This window comes from Passer montanus, unplaced genomic scaffold (genome assembly GCF_014805655.1).
Source record: "Passer montanus isolate IOZ18808 unplaced genomic scaffold, ASM1480565v1 scaffold44, whole genome shotgun sequence".
Classification (NCBI taxonomy): Eukaryota; Metazoa; Chordata; class Aves; order Passeriformes; family Passeridae; genus Passer; species Passer montanus.
The window spans coordinates 5,444,891-5,462,874 of NW_024369262.1; the positions used below are offsets into that span (position 1 = coordinate 5,444,891).

The 17,984-nt window shown below is 43.3% G+C and overlaps 1 protein-coding gene across 7 annotated transcripts in view; it reads left to right on the plus strand.

Moving 5' to 3' along the window:
- USP32 (ubiquitin specific peptidase 32) overlaps positions 1-17,984 on the plus strand; it is a 68,919-nt gene that overhangs the window by 47,519 nt on the left and 3,416 nt on the right. For 5 of the 7 annotated variants that reach the window (XM_039720630.1, XM_039720629.1, XM_039720632.1 and 2 more), the window contains 20 exons: positions 533-725; positions 2,190-2,365; positions 3,202-3,342; positions 4,969-5,128; positions 7,940-8,094; positions 8,832-8,913; positions 9,415-9,489; positions 9,975-10,113; positions 10,364-10,469; positions 10,869-11,042; positions 11,504-11,678; positions 12,279-12,430; positions 13,010-13,121; positions 13,305-13,516; positions 13,827-14,011; positions 14,365-14,451; positions 15,363-15,483; positions 16,119-16,310; positions 16,855-17,146; positions 17,559-17,968. In XM_039720630.1, the coding sequence (XP_039576564.1) occupies positions 533-725; positions 2,190-2,365; positions 3,202-3,342; positions 4,969-5,128; positions 7,940-8,094; positions 8,832-8,913; positions 9,415-9,489; positions 9,975-10,113; positions 10,364-10,469; positions 10,869-11,042; positions 11,504-11,678; positions 12,279-12,430; positions 13,010-13,121; positions 13,305-13,516; positions 13,827-14,011; positions 14,365-14,451; positions 15,363-15,483; positions 16,119-16,310; positions 16,855-17,146; positions 17,559-17,968 (3,339 nt within the window). The remainder of the gene's footprint in view (positions 1-532; positions 726-2,189; positions 2,366-3,201; positions 3,343-4,968; positions 5,129-7,939; positions 8,095-8,831; positions 8,914-9,414; positions 9,490-9,974; positions 10,114-10,363; positions 10,470-10,868; positions 11,043-11,503; positions 11,679-12,278; positions 12,431-13,009; positions 13,122-13,304; positions 13,517-13,826; positions 14,012-14,364; positions 14,452-15,362; positions 15,484-16,118; positions 16,311-16,854; positions 17,147-17,558; positions 17,969-17,984) is intronic. The other 2 variants (XM_039720631.1, XM_039720634.1) reach the window with 2 other exon arrangements.

Here is a 17,984-nt window from a genome sequence, read left to right on the forward strand (position 1 = left end):
CCAGAAATGCCAGGTAATCTGATCCTTGCCCTGGTGAGAGGGCTCAGGTGTGCACAGGATTTTATCCCTGATCCTTTCCATAATGGCACAAGGCCTTTACTCACTGCACTTCTCAAGCAAAAATCAAAAACCACCAGAATTTCTGTGAAAATGCTGCAGGTTTGAGGGGAAAAATGGTTTTTGGTGTTGTGCTTGCTGTTCTCATGTGACCATATGAACTTCAAGTCTTCAAATATTTGCAGTCTGTAATTACAGCTGTTTGAAACCAGGCACATTTTTATATATCTAGGTAGGGGAAATAATTTTGGAATTCTGTGTGCAGGATGGTTTATTTGATTATTGTTTTAACAATTTTAGGAGTTGATTTCTGCTGATTTTTTTTTTGTTGGTACATATAGAAAGCATTTTTCCATCAGCAAATCTTGTGATGTGCAAAAGCAGTCACAGAACTGTGAATTTTTGGTGGCTGCTTTGACTGCCACATCTTTGATCTTGGCTCATAATTAACTTTTCTGTTTCTTCCCACCTCCAGGATGCAAACCCAGTTGTGATAGAGCCTTCATCTGTCTTGAGTGGAGGTAAGAACCCCCTGCTAGCTGCTGCAGCCAATACCCCAGAACAGGGAGAAGACAAAATGGGAGGTCTTAATGACTTCAGTGCACCAGAAGAAAAGTTTTCAGATAATATTTCCACTGCCTCAGAAGCCTCAGAGTCCACCAGCAGCAGTAAGCATCTCATTTCCTTGGAGGTTTAATGTAGAACAGCTTTTGGGAAAACTGCACACTGCATGGACCCCTGCAGCCAGAGACATAGCACAGCTTGGATTGCAGGGGGTTTAGGATTTATTGTAGGATTTTTTTAGGAATTTTTAGGATTTTTTTAATCTGTGCTGGCTAAACATAAAGTCTTGTTTAACAGCAGTTCATCTGTTATGCTGGGATTCATTTCCAGAATTATTTTCAAGGTATTTTTTGTCCTATGGTTTATTTTCTAAGTGGATTTTTTTCCCTACTTTCACATTAATTTGTTTTAAGCTGGCTGATCCTATACTCTGCCATGCAATGATAGTAAAAAGGGAAAAAACAGCAAAAAAACCATGAGGATAAGCGCAGTTGTACTTTTACAGGGCATGTGATTTAAATTTGAATGAGTTTGTGCAGATCTTAAGAGCCATATTTGTGAAAGAAGAGATTTTAGTCCTGATTTTCAAGGAGTTCTTGTGAGAAATGGAGATTTATTTTTTTTTCTTGTAAGGCAGCTGAAGGTTGCATCTGATATTTTAAAATCATAACTTCAGTTGAAATTAGGTAAATTACTGTGATGTTTTTGGGTTGGGGGAAACAAAGGGTAGATAGACAAAGGAAGGGGTTTTTTTTATTTTTTAAATTGAAATTTCCATTTAGTTCTGCATGACCAAAGTAGTTTCTCTAAGAATAAAACCATTTGCCTTTTCAAGGAAAAATAAACTAAATTGAATTTATCTTCAGTTCTGCATGTGAGTTTTTAAGGAGTTTGATATTCAAACATCCAGATAACAAAACACTCACCACATTTGCTCGTGCAGAGCTGGTTAGGTTGTTTCAGAGCTGTGTTTGTGTAATCATGATGTAAAATATATAAAATATAATATAAAATCATAAATCCTTTTCTGAGAGATAACAGATTTATCCCTCTGGAGGTGAGGAGTTGCATGTTTCACTGCAGGAGGACTAGAGAGACAAAGGTTCTTTCCTTTTTAAATTTTAATTGAAATTTCCATTTAGTTCTGCATGACCAAAGCAGCTTCTCTAAGAATAAAATCATTTGCCTTTTAAGGAAAAATAAACTAAAACATTATTTGATTTATATTCAGTTCTGCATGTGAGTTTTTAAGGAGTTTGATATTCAAACATCCAGATAACAAAACACTCACCACATTTGCTCGTGCAAAGCTGGTTAGGTTGTTTCAGAGCTGTGTTTGTGTAATCATGATGTAAAATATATAAAATATAATATAAAATCATAAATCCTTTTCTGAGAGATAACAGATTTATCCCTCTGGAGGTGAGGAGTTGCATGTTTCACTGCAGGAGGAAGGGCAGCAAACCTGATGCTTCCTAAAACAAGGATCCAAGAGTGGAACTCATTCCTTGGTGGCTCATGGGATCAGAAGTGAATGATTTGTGGTTTTTCTCCTGCTTTGTGCTCAGATACTCTGTACCCTGGCACGCCAGGCTCTGAGGTGAGCTTTGCAAGGCAGCACAACACTTCAGACAATAACAACCAGTGTTTCCTGGGGTCCAACGGGAGTGCTCTGCTGCAGCTGAACCCCCAGAAGCCAGGAGCCATTGACAACCAGCCCCTGGTGACCCAGGAGCCAGTCAAGGTAAAGCCATGGCCACAGAGCAAAAGCATATTTTGGCTCTCTTTTATCACAGCTTTTTTATATTGGTTATTTCAGCTTAATTCTGAAGCAATGCTGCTCTGTCATACAGCAAAATTGAGGTTTCTTGCTCTTGTTCTAAGAAGGGAAAATTGTGTTCTGCTTCTACAGCTAAGCTCTCTTTTATCACAGATTTTTTATATTGGTTATTTCAGAATTTTCAATATTAATTCTGAATCAATGCTGCTCTGTCATACAGCAAAATTGAGGTTTCTTGCTCTTGTTCTGAGAAGGGAAAATTGTGTTCTGCTTCTACAGCTACTCTTGTGTTTTGTAGAAAAGAAACATTCAAAATATTCTTACAATTGGGAAGGTATTTATGAAAAGACAGCTTGCAGCATGAAATGTAAAATACTTTGATAATCAAACACTTCAGCATTTCCATCTAAATATGAATTGACTGCTGCATAAGGAGACAGTAAAACAAAACTGATAGTTTTTGCAGTGTGAGTGCAAATAGAACATGAAACACAGAGCAGCAGCACCAGTGCTGAGCAGAGGTGGATTTTTCTATTCAGAGTTGTTGGAGTAGGTGACACAAGAGCAAAACACATGAATTTTATACTGCACAAGCTTTTAGAGAAGCAGTAAATAATGAGACTTGAACGTTAATTACTGTTAGATTTAACCACCATCTCTCAGTGTGAAAAGCAGCTGCTAATTGTTACTTAGAAGTATTTTAATAATTAAAGAGTGTTCAGTGCTCATGAACCAAAATCATTGTGGCCATGTACTCATTTCTCCACTTGAGATGTGACAAAACCCCTTTTTTTTGGAAGGCTGCATCATTAACCATGGAGGGTGGAAGGCTGAAGAGATCCCCACAGCTGGTGGAAGGCAAGGACTATGTCATGGTGCCAGAACCAGTCTGGAGAGCACTTTACCACTGGTATGGAGCAAACCTGTCCCTGCCCAGGCCGGTGAGTTTGACTTCAGACTTTTTCTAGCAACCACATTTGTCCAGAGGTAACCTCCTACAGTCATCTCCCACTTCATCCTGTGTCTGGGAGAAGAAACTGGGGGAAAGCAGCCTCCAGGCTGGCCCTGGATGGAAAGTGTGGATGTTTAGAGGAGCTTTGCAGCACAATCCAGGGGCTCTGGCAGCAGGGCTTGCTAAAACACACAAACCTGAGGTCAGATGAAAAGGCTTGGCATCAAAACTCCCATCTTTAAGACTGAGATACAGTTAAAAAGCTATCAAATGAAAAGTGGGACACCTGCAGCTCGGAAAAGCTGTTCCTTCTCTCTGACAATTTTGTGAAGTGGGGGGAAGGCAAGAATTGCTCCTTCAGGTTCAGCACCACGAACACAATGTGCAGGGTTTGGGGAAGAGCTCAAAAGCAGCTGGCAGGAGGTGAGAGCAGGACTCTCCTCTGTCAGGATGGCTGCTCAGGAGCCCCTGGAGCTGGAGCTGCAGGAGTCTGCTCACTTGGAAATGTTGGGAACTTTTTCTTCAATTTCTCTTGAGTGTATTTATTCCTCAGAGTGGTTGGTTTGTTCTGTGTCAGGTAGTCCCTTGTAGGAGATGCACTTAAAAAAAGGACATGAGGGGGTTTTTGTGCTGGTAGCAATAGATTTTTGGTGGTTGATGTCACAAACATTCAGTGTCACAGATGGGAGAGGATTATCTCTATATTTTTGACAATTTGGTCTGTTGGCTCTAGTGCAGACAATTATTTTACAGGGAAAAATCACTGGCTTCTTACCTCCTCCCACACATTCTCCATGGAAACAAACACCTTTCATGATCCAGAAAAGGCCACATCACTTTATACACAAAGTAATGTGCTTTTTTTCCCCTCAGAAAATGTCATCACCATTGTTTTTGTTGTAGCTGAAGTTGAATGCTGTGGCACTTCAGTGTGGTACGTTCCTTCTCACAGCTTGAGCCGTTTTCTTCTGCTTCACGTGGTCACAAAAAGACTGAACATTCCTTCCATCTCTGCTTGTATATTTGGACAGATCTAAGTGGCAAAATTCTTTGTAGAAAAAAAGCTGCAAAATATATTTTGGGGTAGTTTCAGCTTTTCCTGTCAACGCAGCAAAATGCAACAAAAGTAGGTTGCAGCCTGTTGGTACAATATGAAGGCTTTAAATCAATCCTGTGGTTCACAAAGTTCAAATCAAATGTCTTATCATGCATTTGTCAGTTCTTTCAACAGCTGTGAAACTTTTATGTGGAAGTATTATACAGCGAGTGGAATTAATGAGGTTCATTGTGGATTCACATATATTCCAGAAATTACAAAAATATTCTTTCTGTGGTGTGGTGCAGAGAGTGATGCTGCACTATATAAGGTGTTTGCTTTTGACAACCTGCAGCTAATAAGCTCCAAGAAGTGCTTAGGAATCAGGAAATTGTCATTCCTGGGGATATTTGCCTAAAACCCCACGAGAAGTTTGGATTTTTTTGTCTCCTCATTAAAGAGTTTGGCTTTTTAATAATTTAATCACTTATTTTAATGCTCGAATCCCTCCAGCTCCTATTGCTATTCCCTCCACACGTGCAAGGTGAGTCTCTACAATGTTCCTCACACGTTCTGCAGGTGATCAAGAACAGCAAGACCAACGTGCCAGAGCTGGAGCTGTTCCCTCGCTACCTGCTGTTCCTGCGGCAGCAGCCGGCCACGCGCACCCAGCAGTCCAACGTCTGGGTCAATATGGGTATGATGAGCCTCAGAATGTTCCCTCAGCATTTGCCCAGAGGTAACTTAAGAATGCAGCAAGAACCACCATCCCCTGTGCAGTTTCTAGGCCAGCCCAGGCTGGGGGAGCTTCCTGTGCTGTGCTGGTGCTCCAGCTCGATCGCCCTGCGGCACGACCGGCGCTCGGAGCAGCAGGGCTGCCTGCCCTCTGCTCCAGGGAAAGGCAGCAGGGAGCACTGGCAGGGCTTTCCCCTGCTCTCTGCTCTAGGGAAAGGCAGCAGGGAGCACTGGCAGGGCTCCCCTGCCCTCTGCTCCAGGGAAAGGCAGCAGGGAGCAGCCAGGGCTGCCTGCCCTCTGCTCCAGGGAAAGGCAGCAGGGAGCACTGACAGGGCTCCCCTCCCTCTGCTCCAGGGAAAGGCAGCAGGGAGCAGCCAGGGCTGCCTGCCCTCTGCTCCAGGGAAAGGCAGCAGGGAGCAGCCAGGGCTGCCTGCCCTCTGCTCCAGGGAAAGGCAGCAGGGAGCACTGGCAGGGCTTTCCCCTGCCCTCTGCTCCAGGGAAAGGCAGCAGGGAGCACTGGCAGGGCTCCCCTGCTCTCTGCTCCAGGGTAAGGCAGCAGGGAGCATTAGGGGTTTCCCCTGCCCTCTGCTCCAGGGAAAGGCAGCAGGGAGCACTGGCAGGGCTCCCCTGCCCTCTGCTCCAGGGAAAGGCAGCAGGGAGCACTGGCAGGGCTCCCCTGCTCTCTGCTCCAGGGTAAGGCAGCAGGGAGCATTGACAGGGCTGCCTGCCCTCTGCTCCAGGGAAAGGCAGCAGGGAGCATTGACAGGGCTCACCTGAACTCTGCTCAAGGGAAAGGCAGAAGGGAGCACTGACAGGGCTCCCCTGCCCTCTGCTCCAGGGAAAGGCAGCAGGGAGCACTGGCAGGGCTCCCCTGCCCTCTGCTCCAGGGAAAGCCAGCAGGGAGCACTGTCAGGGAAATCAGTTGATTCCCATGTTTATGGGTGAGTTGAGGGTGGAAAATGAACACTGCAGAAGCTGAACTGATCAGGAGAGCCAGAGCTGGGCATTCCCATTTTGGGAGTGATTGCTGTAGCCATGGAATAGTGCAGTGGCACAATAAATTCAATTAATGCTCAGCCAACTGCTTCTGAGTTACTTGGGCAGCTGGGCTTTGATGCCCAAAATTATTTAATGCTCTTTAGAGAGTGATGAAAGGAATGGAATATGAAGACTATTATTTGATGTAGTTCAAAAAGACAATTAAATACAAAGTCTAAACACCCAGCTAAAATCTATTTGTCATAATTGTGGTGGTAATGCTCACCAAAAGATTGTCCAAGAGTAATCTTTAGGTTGTGGCTTCACATTTCAGCTGAAGTGCAGGATTTGCCTCACACAGAGGCTGGAAGGAAGCCCTGCATTCACATTTGGACACTCATTTGCATCCACAGTAACAATGGGCTCACCTGATGCTGAAAACTCAGTCCTTCAGCCTTGCCAGTGTCAGGGTGTGGGTAAAACCCTGGTGCAGGTGCTCAGGTGTTCCCAGGTGTTTGGTAGGATCTCATCCCTCTGTGTAGTCAGCAGCTGCCAGTGCCATCGAGCTGTGCTGCACAAACGCCTCTGCCCAAATTCAGCTTTCCTGCCTGACCTAATCCAATGGAAACTGCTTTGTTGGACATCCCAAAATGCCCAAATTCCAATCAACAGAATCTTCTCACGTGCCAAATTTGATCTTGATTTGGACTTACTTTGCACTGCACTAATTTGATTGTCCAATCTGTTATTAATCTTGTGGAGTTCTCAAATGTGCTTTCTTGCTGTAATCTTACAACTAATCCTCTGATCCCTAATCTCAGAAAATATTTTCTTTTTAAAAAACTGAGTACCTTGCTTGGTTCACTGAAGGCAGATTGATGCTTTGCTGATTTAAGGTATCATTTACTCTCTTGTCAAATTGCATGTGATAATGTAATACTGCACCTTTTCATGTTGTACTGTTTATTTTATTGTAAGCTTTTAACAGTGAAAATAGAATTGTGTCATTCCTCAGGCTACTTAAGTATTGCAGCTGCCCACTTTGGGTTGGGCTGGATTATAAAAGCTTTTCATGTTTGTAAGCAGTGGGGAACTTCTGAATTTTATACAAAAAAAAAAACCAAAAAGAAACCCCCTTTTTTAAAGTTGCCCTCATCTCTAGTGCAAATCTTTTATTTAAAGATGAGCTCCCATTAGAAAGAGCAACAATCTTGACCAATTAATCTGTTGTTGCAAGTGTGGGCTTGTTCAGAAATTTTGGTGGAAATCCCAGGTGTCTTCACTGAATGTTTTGAGGAATTTAGTTTTAAAGCAATTTAATTATTAAGAGTACTTCTGTTTTGAGCTGCCAGGCTGATTTCATGTGCCCAGACCAGCATTCATCCCACAGAAGAGCTGAGGCAAAGCCATGCCACTCCCAAAAATGGTCACACTGGTTTTTGTACCTTATATTTTAATTACAACATTCCCTCAAAAAGGAAATCCTAAGGAAGTTTTGAAGTCCTTTATTTTGATAATTCCCTTTGCCTCTCATACTGTCTTTGAGAGACAAAAAGAATTGTGAAAACTTGTAAAACTCCATTCAAGTTTTTTATTTTCTATGAGAAATACAGAGAAGCAATTTTCTAGCAAGTTTTGCTAGGAAGGGAGGTATTTTATCTGCTTTGTGACAGCAAATTTGCTGTCCCAAAGGGTCAGTAACAACTGATTTCCACTAACTCCTAAACACAAGCACAAGTGTGTAACCCTTTTTGCAGAGAATCTATTCAGTGTATAATGATTGCTCTGACCCCTGGGTAAATGCACCTCCTCTCCTGTTGTGTCCCTGTGAATGCAGGCAATGTCCCTTCCCCAAATGCCCCTCTGAAGAGGGTGCTGGCCTACACTGGCTGCTTCAGCCGCATGCAAACCATCAAGGAGATCCACGAGTACCTGTCGCAGCGGCTGCGCATAAAGGAGGAGGACATGCGCCTCTGGCTCTACAACAGCGAGGTAGCCCTGCTCCTTCTCCTGCCTTTTTTACTTCTTTTTTATATTCTGTGTGTCTGTTCCTCTCCAGCATCTATTCACTGCACATATCAGAGTGCTCAGAAAGATCCTTTACAGTTAAAGGCTCTTGCTGTTGGTTTTTCAGAGGTTTTTGTGCTTTAATTCCCCTTTGAGGTGAGAGGATCCTGAGACTGTTGTACATGTAGAACTCTAATTCTGTGATTTATTTTCTTCTCTTTCATAAAGATTCTTTACAGTTAAAGGCTCTTGCTGTTTGTTTTTCAGAGGTTTTTGTGCTTTAATTCCCCTTTGAGGTGAAAGGATCCTGAGAGTGCAGAGGATCCTTTCAGTACATGCAGAGGATCCTCAGTAGATGTAGAACTCCAGTTCTGTGATTTGTTTTCTTCTCCTGCATCAAGATCCTTTACAGTTAAAGGCTCTTGCTGTTTGTTTTTCAGAGGTTTTTGTGCTTTAATTCCCCTTTGAGGTGAGAGGATCGTCAAAGTGCAGAGGATCCTTTCAGTACATGTAGAGGATCCTCAGTACATGTACAGCTCTAATTCTGTGATGTGTTTTCTTCTCCTACATAAAGATCCTTTACAGTTAAAGGCTCTTGCTGTTGGTTTTTCAGAGTTTTTGTGCTTTAATTCCCCTTTGAGGTGAGAGGATCCTGAGACTGCAGAGGATCCTTTCAGTTCATGTACAGCTCTAATTCTGTGATGTGTTTTCTTCTCCTGCAGAACTATCTCACTTTGCTGGATGATGAAGATCACAGACTGGAATACCTTAAAATCCAAGATGAGCAGCATTTAGTAATAGAAGGTATAAAAAGTATAATTGACTATTCCTCTAAAATAGAAGTTTGCAGAGAGAACCTGTGGGGAGGTGGTGGCAAAGCAGTTTTAGGAAAGTTTGTACTTTGCTCCTGTTTTGATGTACAGGGGCATCTTTTGGATTTTGGATCTTTTGTTGGTTTGCAACAATACAAAGTAATAGTGGTGGCTCATGAATTGATTTGTTCAGAGCTGGTGGATCTTTATTGAGAAGTAGAATAAGCACTGAAAAATTTGCTATTCAACAGCAAAAGCAATCCCAAGGCTGCTTCCTAAAGATGTTACTGGTGTGGTTGGAGGGGTGCCAGTGCTAGAATGAGTTCCAATAATGATTAGAAACATTGAAATGAAAACTAGCAAAAATAATAGCTAGAAGTAAGCACATTTCTAATCCCAAATATTAGAAAATTTTAATTAGACCTCTTCAGCTGTGTAAGCTCTCTGGAGTAAGTAACAATTTTTAAAAGCCCATTTTTGTGTCCTTTTCTAGTTCGAAACAAAGACATGAGCTGGCCAGAAGAGATGTCTTTTATAGCAAACAGCAGTAAAATAGACAGACACAAAGGTGAGTCTTTCACAGAGTCACTGGATTAGGATGAGAAGAAAAATCCAAAAAAACAGTTGAAATGTTGAAACAATCCATTTAAACAGAAGTCTGTTAACATTGGGTGGGGTCTTTTGTGCTGCTTTGCTTGGTTTTTGTAGTAACTTAAATGCTGGAAATGTGGGATTTTTTGGTTATTACCTTGGATTTTGTTAAAGCAAAGAAAAATTAACATTTTAACAAACGAGCCCAGAATTTTCAGTACCATAATTACCTGTAAATATTCTGTATGGATTGCACTGCTGTCTGTGGTGGATCAGATCAACAAAATACCTCAATTTCTGTGAGGCAGAGTTGAGAGAGCAGAAATTCCAAACATCTGCTGCATCCGTGTAGTTCATAATTGGGAGCAGGTTCCATTAAATTGGTTACTGTGAGAAGATGCTGCTACAACATTCTGAACTCTCTCATCTGCACAACTGCTACAATGATGGTTTTTTGCTCAGTTCCTACTGAGAAGGGTGCCACAGGCCTGAGCAACCTGGGGAACACGTGCTTCATGAACTCCAGCATCCAGTGTGTCAGCAACACACAGCCCCTGACCCGTTACTTCATCTCAGGGAGGCATCTCTACGAGCTGAACAGGTAATTCCTGGGGGACAACAGTGCCATTTTGGGTGCTGGAACATTTATTCAGGGCTGTCTGCTGCTGAAATTCAGTGGGAAGGGATGATTTAAATTCAGTGTTACCAGCTCTGCAGCAGATACTACATTAGAGACATGAAATACAACCTCTTGTTGCTGGGAGCAGGAAGCTTTTCTGCTTCCTTCTTCATCTGCAGCCTTGAGCTGTGGTTGCATTTGAGTCTGGTGTTAATTCCTTTGTGATTTCTAGGACAAATCCCATAGGAATGAAAGGACACATGGCCAAGTGCTATGGGGATTTGGTGCAGGAGCTGTGGAGTGGCACCCAGAAGAACATAGCTCCCTTAAAGCTGAGGGTGAGTTATTCTGGGATGGAAAACAAGGAAAAAGCAGAAATTCTGTGCACCTTTTCCTGGTGTTACCTGTGTTGTAGCAGTTTGGAGACTCAGAGTTTTCCCTAGAAGGAGGCAGTGTTCATCAGACCTGGTGGGATTTGTGGTTGTAGGGCCAGAGTTATGTGGTATGACACAAGCTGTGCCACCAGAAGTGGCTTTTGTGGCCCTTTTTGGGTACAAAAGGTGATGCATTTACCTGTAAATGAGCTTTTGTTCTGAAAGCAAAGGGGCTTGGCAATTGAATTTGTGTTCATTGAGAGGACATGTCTCATCTACAGTATTTTGATTTATTTTTACATTTTTTACATGATATTAAATAAGTTCCTGCTTTGCTTTTTTTTTTTTTTTTTTTTTTAATAGTGGACAATAGCAAAATATGCTCCAAGGTTTAATGGCTTTCAGCAGCAAGACTCACAGGAGCTGCTGGCTTTTCTCCTGGATGGGCTCCATGAGGACCTGAACAGGGTTCATGACAAGCCATATGTGGAGCTGAAGGACAGCGACGGCCGGCCAGACTGGGAGGTGGCAGCAGAGGTGGGCCTCACATCTTTGTGTGCTTTCTCTTTTCCCTACAGCACTGAGCTCAGAAATTCTTAATGAGGCTGCCTTTGGCAACATTTTGGGATTCTGGCACATTTTGGATCTTGTCAGAGCTGTGATTTACAGAGATAATTTCACCTTTGAGCTGAAAATTAATTTTAATTGTTGGAATAAAATGATGATGATACTTGACAACAATTTTGAACAACTCAAAATTAGGGAGTATCAAAATATTTCAGCATGCCTGATGATCCCCTCAGAAATTTTAAATTGTGTCACACCTTGGTTATTGTGTTGAGAACTTGTGCTGTGACTAAATAGTTGCTATGTATTAGAAATTAGGAAATAACTTTTGTGGAAATACTTTGACTCCCATAGGCCAATGAAACTTTGGAGACCAATGAAGTAGTTTCCAGTTTCTAACTTGGTATTACATTTTTTGTGCTTCATTTCAGGCCTGGGAAAATCATCTGAGAAGAAACAGATCCATTGTTGTAGATTTATTTCATGGGCAGCTGAAGTCACAAGTGAAATGTAAAACTTGTGGGCATATAAGTGTTAGGTTTGACCCTTTTAATTTTTTATCCTTACCTTTGCCAATGGACAGCTACATGCACCTAGAAATTACAGGTGAGTGGTGTAAATGTGCCATTCCTCAAATTAAATCTGTGTAAGTGGAACAGCTGTAAAACATCAAATTTTATTTGTGTTATTTAGAATAATACAGTCATTTTAATATAAGAGTGCAAGAATTTTCATTGGAACACAGTTAAGCCAAGATAAAAATTTTAGAAACAGAAAAGGTTGGCCCATTTTTAGTCTTGATTGAAGGATTTAATACAAAAACCTTTTAAAATGGAGATTTTGAGAACTTTCCTTCTGTTCCCTCTCTTGTGGAGGTTCTCCTAAATCTGCCCAGAGGAAAAACAGGGGCTGGGGGCAAAATACACTGTGGGTCATTAACTGTGCTCTGAAGGAGCTGTGGATTGCAGGAAAAGGGGCAAAAGGAAAGATGGTAAAAAAGTGAAATAAATTTTGAAGCCATTTTCTACTGCCTATGCAGCCAGAGATTTCCTGACATTGTGACATCACCTGCAGACCTTCAAAATTGACTGGGAAAATGAAATAAATCATCTGTTCAAGTTGGGGAAAAAATATTTTCCAATAAGTGGGGAGCTGTAATGTATTCTTGTCATTAAAACCTGCCTGGGCTTCTTTTCTCCTTCCAAGTAATTAAATTAGATGGTACCACTCCTGTTCGATATGGGCTGAGATTGAACATGGATGAGAAGTACACAGGCTTGAAAAAACAGCTGAGTGAGCTCTGTGGCCTCAAACCAGAGCAGATTCTGCTTGCAGAGGTGCACAGCTCCAATATAAAGGTAAAAAGAAAAAAAAGATTAATTATTGGTGCAACATGCTTTGGGTGGTTTTGTTGCTTCTTTGTTATTTTTAACATTTAAACTTTGCTTGCAAGAGCTGTGAAATAATTTAGCTAAAAGTATGGTAAAAAATCAGCTTAGTTATGGCTCTGTATGAACTTTTATTTCATTCTTAAACAGTAATATGGCTTGCTGTAAATAGATTTAAATTGATTGCTAATGATATTTTTAGGGAAAAAAATCATCCTCAGGTAATAAATCTCAAATTAAGGTGCTGTGATGAGTCTAAACACTGTCAAGACATCAGGACCATAAGTAATGGCTGGCTTACTGTGTGTGTGGATATTTCCAGGGGGATTTTTTTGCTGTAGATAAAAAATTGTTGAAATGAGATGCTCTGGGTGTGATTGGAGACCACTGATAACTCCTGCAGAGGGCTTGGGTCCTTTATTCCTCTGGAAAGGTGTGAGGAGGCAGATGGGAGGGAGGGAGGAGCTGATAACTGCAGCTTGCAGAAGAACAGAGCACATTTGGTGCCAGATGAAGGTGTCCCAGTGCTGCTGTCCCTCTCTCCTGCAGAACTTCCCCCAGGACAACCAGAAGGTGCGGCTGTCGGTGAGCGGCTTCCTGTGCGCGTTTGAGATCCCCATCCCCGGCTCCCCCACGTCAGCATCCAGCCCCGTGCAGACAGGTGAGAGAAATCTGCTTTTCCTGCTCCTTCCAGCTGCACCCTGCTGAGCCCAGGACTGAAGTTTCTCACTGAGGGAGGGTTACAGAAGGGACACGTGCGGGTCGTGCTCGGTGTCCGCACGGGATGGAAAGGATGAAAACCCTGCTCAGCTGTGTGATTGATCATTAATTTGTCTCCCTGCAGAGACATCCACTGGGCCATCAGCCAACGGAGCCCCCACCATCCTGATGAACGGGGACGTGGCCAAGCCAAGCCTCATTCCCAATGGGATGCCAAACACGGTGGTGCCGTGTGGGACGGAGCGCAGCCCGCCCAGCTGGGCCCTCAACGGCCACGTGCCCTCGCTGTGTGACAGCCCCTGCACAGGCTACATCATTGCAGTGCACAGGAAGATGGTCAGTGGCCTTGCACACTTGGGAAGAAATGTGAAAAAAGCAGATTTTTTTTAATGTCCGCATGGTAATTGTACAGGTTTATGTGTGATGTGGTTAGATAACCTCGCCATCATGTCATAAAATATCAAAGTGTTTCAAGTCAGTGATCAAGATTGACAGTATTTAATATTGGAGTTAGTCATTTTAACACAATTATTGATTCATTTTAATTGCCGAGGTCTGAAATAAGTCACAAGGCCAGCAATCCAGGGGATTATTGCACTGTGAGTTAATGCACCTTCACACCTGACTCCTCCTCTTGCTTCCACAGATGAGGACAGAGCTGTACTTCCTCTCATCTCAGAAGAATCGGCCCAGCCTCTTTGGGATGCCCTTGATTGTCCCCTGCACAGTTCACACACGGAAAAGGGACCTCTATGATGCTGTGTGGATCCAGGTCTCCAGGCTGGCCAGCCCCCTCCCTCCTCAGGAAGCCAGTAACCATGCCCAGGACTGGTGAGTGGGGCACCTCAGCCTTGCATCTGAGTTACAGTCCAGTGCCTTACACTTGTCTGCAAGATTTAAAATTGTGTTCATTTGGTTTCTCACAATAATGGCAGTAATTGAAATGAAATTCTTTTTAGTACAGTTAAATGTAGCTGCACTTAAATGTTGGCTTCGTTCTTATCCAGTGATTGATAATTATTTATATCTGATGAATTCAAGCCATGGAAAGGCAGCTTTTAATAGTAAATTGTAACCAAAATTATCATTTTGAGGGTTTTCTCTAAGTAATCATAACAAGCCCAGTGAAGGGAGGTAATTGCTGAGAGTGCTGCTGTTTGATGTTGTGTTCTCCTCTGTTTCAGTGATGACAGCATGGGGTACCAGTACCCCTTCACCCTCAGGGTAGTTCAGAAGGATGGAAATTCTTGTGCTTGGTGTCCATGGTACAGGTAAATTGTCCTTTTTTCCATTTACAGCAGGGAATCACTCCAGCAGAAAGGTAATTTATGGTAATGGGTCTGTGGTACATTTCAGACTTCAGAGGCAATATCAAACAATAAGAATCTGGAATGTCATTTCACCAGAACTCTCTCCAGGCAGACTTGCACTGCAGCACCACTTTTATGACTTGCAGAGCTGAAAGTTCTGCTGCCACAGAAACTTGAAATTAGGAGACAGAAAAGAGATTATCCAAAACCTGTTAACCCCTTACAATATTCTGTGTCTGTGTGCAGCCTTAGATGTCCAAGGACTTGCATGGTTTGGGGGGATGCACACAAACCCAAATTTTTAGATGTAATTCATGTACCCCTGTGAGTTCCTTGCCATTTGAAGGGTAAGATCTAAAATGGGCAATGACAAACTCACCCTCAAGAGTGCTTGGAATTTCCCATAAACAAAGACTTGCTAATGAAAATTCCAGACCCTTGCTGGAAGGTATTCAGGCCACAAACTAATTTTTTAAAGTGTTTTATAGCTCTTAGAATTAGTTATCATGGTGAAAATAACTTGTGGAGACAGAGCAGTGGAGTTTTTGGGGTCGTAGCTGGGTTTGATCAGCACTGGATCATAATAGAATGGAAGGGATTTCAAAGACCACCCCAACCTCCTTCCATGGGACACCTTCCAGTGGATCATGTGCAGGCAGGTGGTGGAGCTCACCCAGCTGCTCCCCCTTCTCACTCTGGTAAAGTTTTGCATTAAAACCACAAATAACCTTGAGCATTGCTGCATAAAAATGTCACACTGGAGGCAAGACCTGCAGCTTGGAGGGTGCAAGGAGCCAAAACAAGGAGCAGAACTGAAGGAATGTAGAAGAGATTGGACCCTGCACTGACCAAACCCAATCTTTGTGATTCAGGTTCTGCCGTGGCTGCAAGATTGAGTGCACAGAGGACAGGGCCTGCGTGGGCAGTGCCTGCATTGCTGTGGACTGGGACCCCACGGCGCTGCACCTGCGCTACCAGACCTCGCAGGAGCGGGTAAAATGCCAGCAGGAGCCCTGGGTTCTTGGGTGGCACCTCTGAACCACCCCCACTGCTGCCTCTTCAGTTGTGTGCTGCTGCTGTTGTCCCTTTTCTGTCAAACCAAAGGCAGCACTCGTGGGGCAGTGTGTTCTGAGAAATCGATGTCTTGATGTTAGGCCTCTTATGTGGTCTGATGGAACCACAGCAGTGCATTTGCTGTCTGTTGTGAATTGCTTTTAAGATGTATAATACATAATACATTACAAAATAATCTTAATTTGATAAATTTTCTGTATCTATAAACAGTTATGCATGTGAGTAAACCTATTTCCTCATTAAGCCAACAAAACACATCTCAAGGTGAGCCTGTAGATGGGTGAATCTGGAATAACTGTTCCAATTTGTGAGTTTTATCTATAAAGTTGTGCTTTATGGATAATTTATAAGCAGAGCCCAAGTTAAGAACAGTGAATTATTTTTATCTGCCTCTTCATAACTCAAATGAAATTCCTGCTCAAACTTACCACACCTCATTTTTACCTCTAATTCTGAGCAGCCCAGGGGAAGTTATTTGTGATGCTGTGAGGAGAGCCCTCCTCTGAGCAGTGTGTGTTACATTTCCAAGTCAGAGACATTTCCTCTCCTTTCAGATCGTGGAAGAACACGAAAGTGTTGAGCAAAGCCGCCGAGCCCAGGCAGAGCCCATCAACCTGGACAGCTGCCTGAGAGCCTTCACCAGCGAGGAGGAGCTGGGGGAGGACGAGATGTACTACTGCTCCAAGTGCAAGACCCACTGTCTGGCCACCAAAAAACTGGATCTTTGGAGACTTCCCCCAATTTTGGTAGGATCTTGTGTCATTTTCCTCCTCAGCAGCAAACCCCAAGCACGTTGTTCCCAAATCTGCCAAGTCGCCGTGCTCTGAATGAGATGATTTGCTTTGTTCACACTCTGAGGTGGGGCACTGACTGAGTTTGCAGGCAAATAAAGCAAACCTCAACTCCTTTAGAGTGTTTTTAGCTGCTGCCTTGCAGGAAATGGTGGTGGTTTGTGCTCAGTGTCAGCTGCTCTGACACAGCTCATGCTCAGATGGTGACAAGATCTCTCTGGTTGTGGAACATCTGCAGTTCTTATTTTTCACATTTGGTAGCTTATTCAAAACAGACAGTGCTGATCACTGAATTGAAGCAACCTTGCCATCTTTCCACATGAAAATATTAGTTTCATATTGTACCAGTTCAATCCCAAAATCTAAACTCAGAGCATTATTTTACTAGCATAGAATAAAATGTGAATATTTTGGGAAAAACTCTCTTTGAGCAGTGAAATTACTCACTGGGATGTCATTGCCCCCCTTTAATTATTTTCTCTACCATGTTTCTCCTTAGATCATTCACCTGAAAAGATTTCAGTTTGTTAATGGCCGCTGGATAAAATCTCAGAAAATTGTTAAATTTCCCAGAGAAAACTTTGACCCAAGTGCCTTTTTGGTACAAAGGGATCCGAGTCATTTCCAAAGGAAGCAGCTGACCCTGCAGGTTGAGAGCCTTCCTGAGGCACGGCCTGGCCAGGGGGACACCAGGAAAGCAGAAGTGCAGATCACTGGCACAGCAGGAGAAGGGGACACACTGAACAGGAGTCCATCCTCCCTAAACACTGCTGTCCTCAATAATGTCAAAGGTAGGCAGTGACTGGGGAAAATTCCACTCTCTGCTGGTGTTTATGTTACGTACAAAATTTTAATGTTTGAGGGGTTTTTTTGCCAAAGCACTACACTTGGAAACATTCCTTATTGAAGCTTTAGTATAAAAATGAAAGAAAATTTAAGAAATTGCTCAGTAACAACAGATACTGGTACTTGTGTAAGTGGGCTGCAATTAGTGAGGGATGTGCTTCTGCATAAAAGAATTAAATTTCAGTTTTTAGGTGTTGGATGTGTGTGCATAAAGGTGGAGTCTTCTTTCTATATATTACTCATGAGCTGCACTGAAACAGTGGGGTTTAATGTTTGGTTATTCAAAAAAATAATTTCAAAAAGAAAACTAGACTGTGTTTGTACTCATTTCAGTAATCTCTGTGCTTCCTGTCCTAGCATCTCCATCCTTGGGGAGGAAAAGTGGAACCAGCTGCCCCTCAAGTAAAAACAGCAGCCCCAACAGCAGCCCAAGGACTTTGGGGAGAGGCAAAGGGCGCCTGCGGCTGCCCCAGCTGGGGAAAAACAAACTGTCCAGCAGCAAGGAAAACCTGGCTGCCAGCAGGGAGAACGGTGCCGAGCACGAGCAGGGGGACGCTCTGACTAAAGGACAGGCTTTGGGGGGCAGCCAGAGCGAGCTGTACCCCGGGCAGGACAGCGAGGGGGCTCTGGCCAACGGGTTCCTGTGGGAGCAGGGCTCACTCAGCAACGGGCAGGGCGAGAACCACAGCGAGGACGACACCGCCGACGACCAAAGAGACAGAGACGACGTCTGGGTCAACCCCATCTACAACCTATATGCAATCTCGGTAGGTGGCTGCTCCT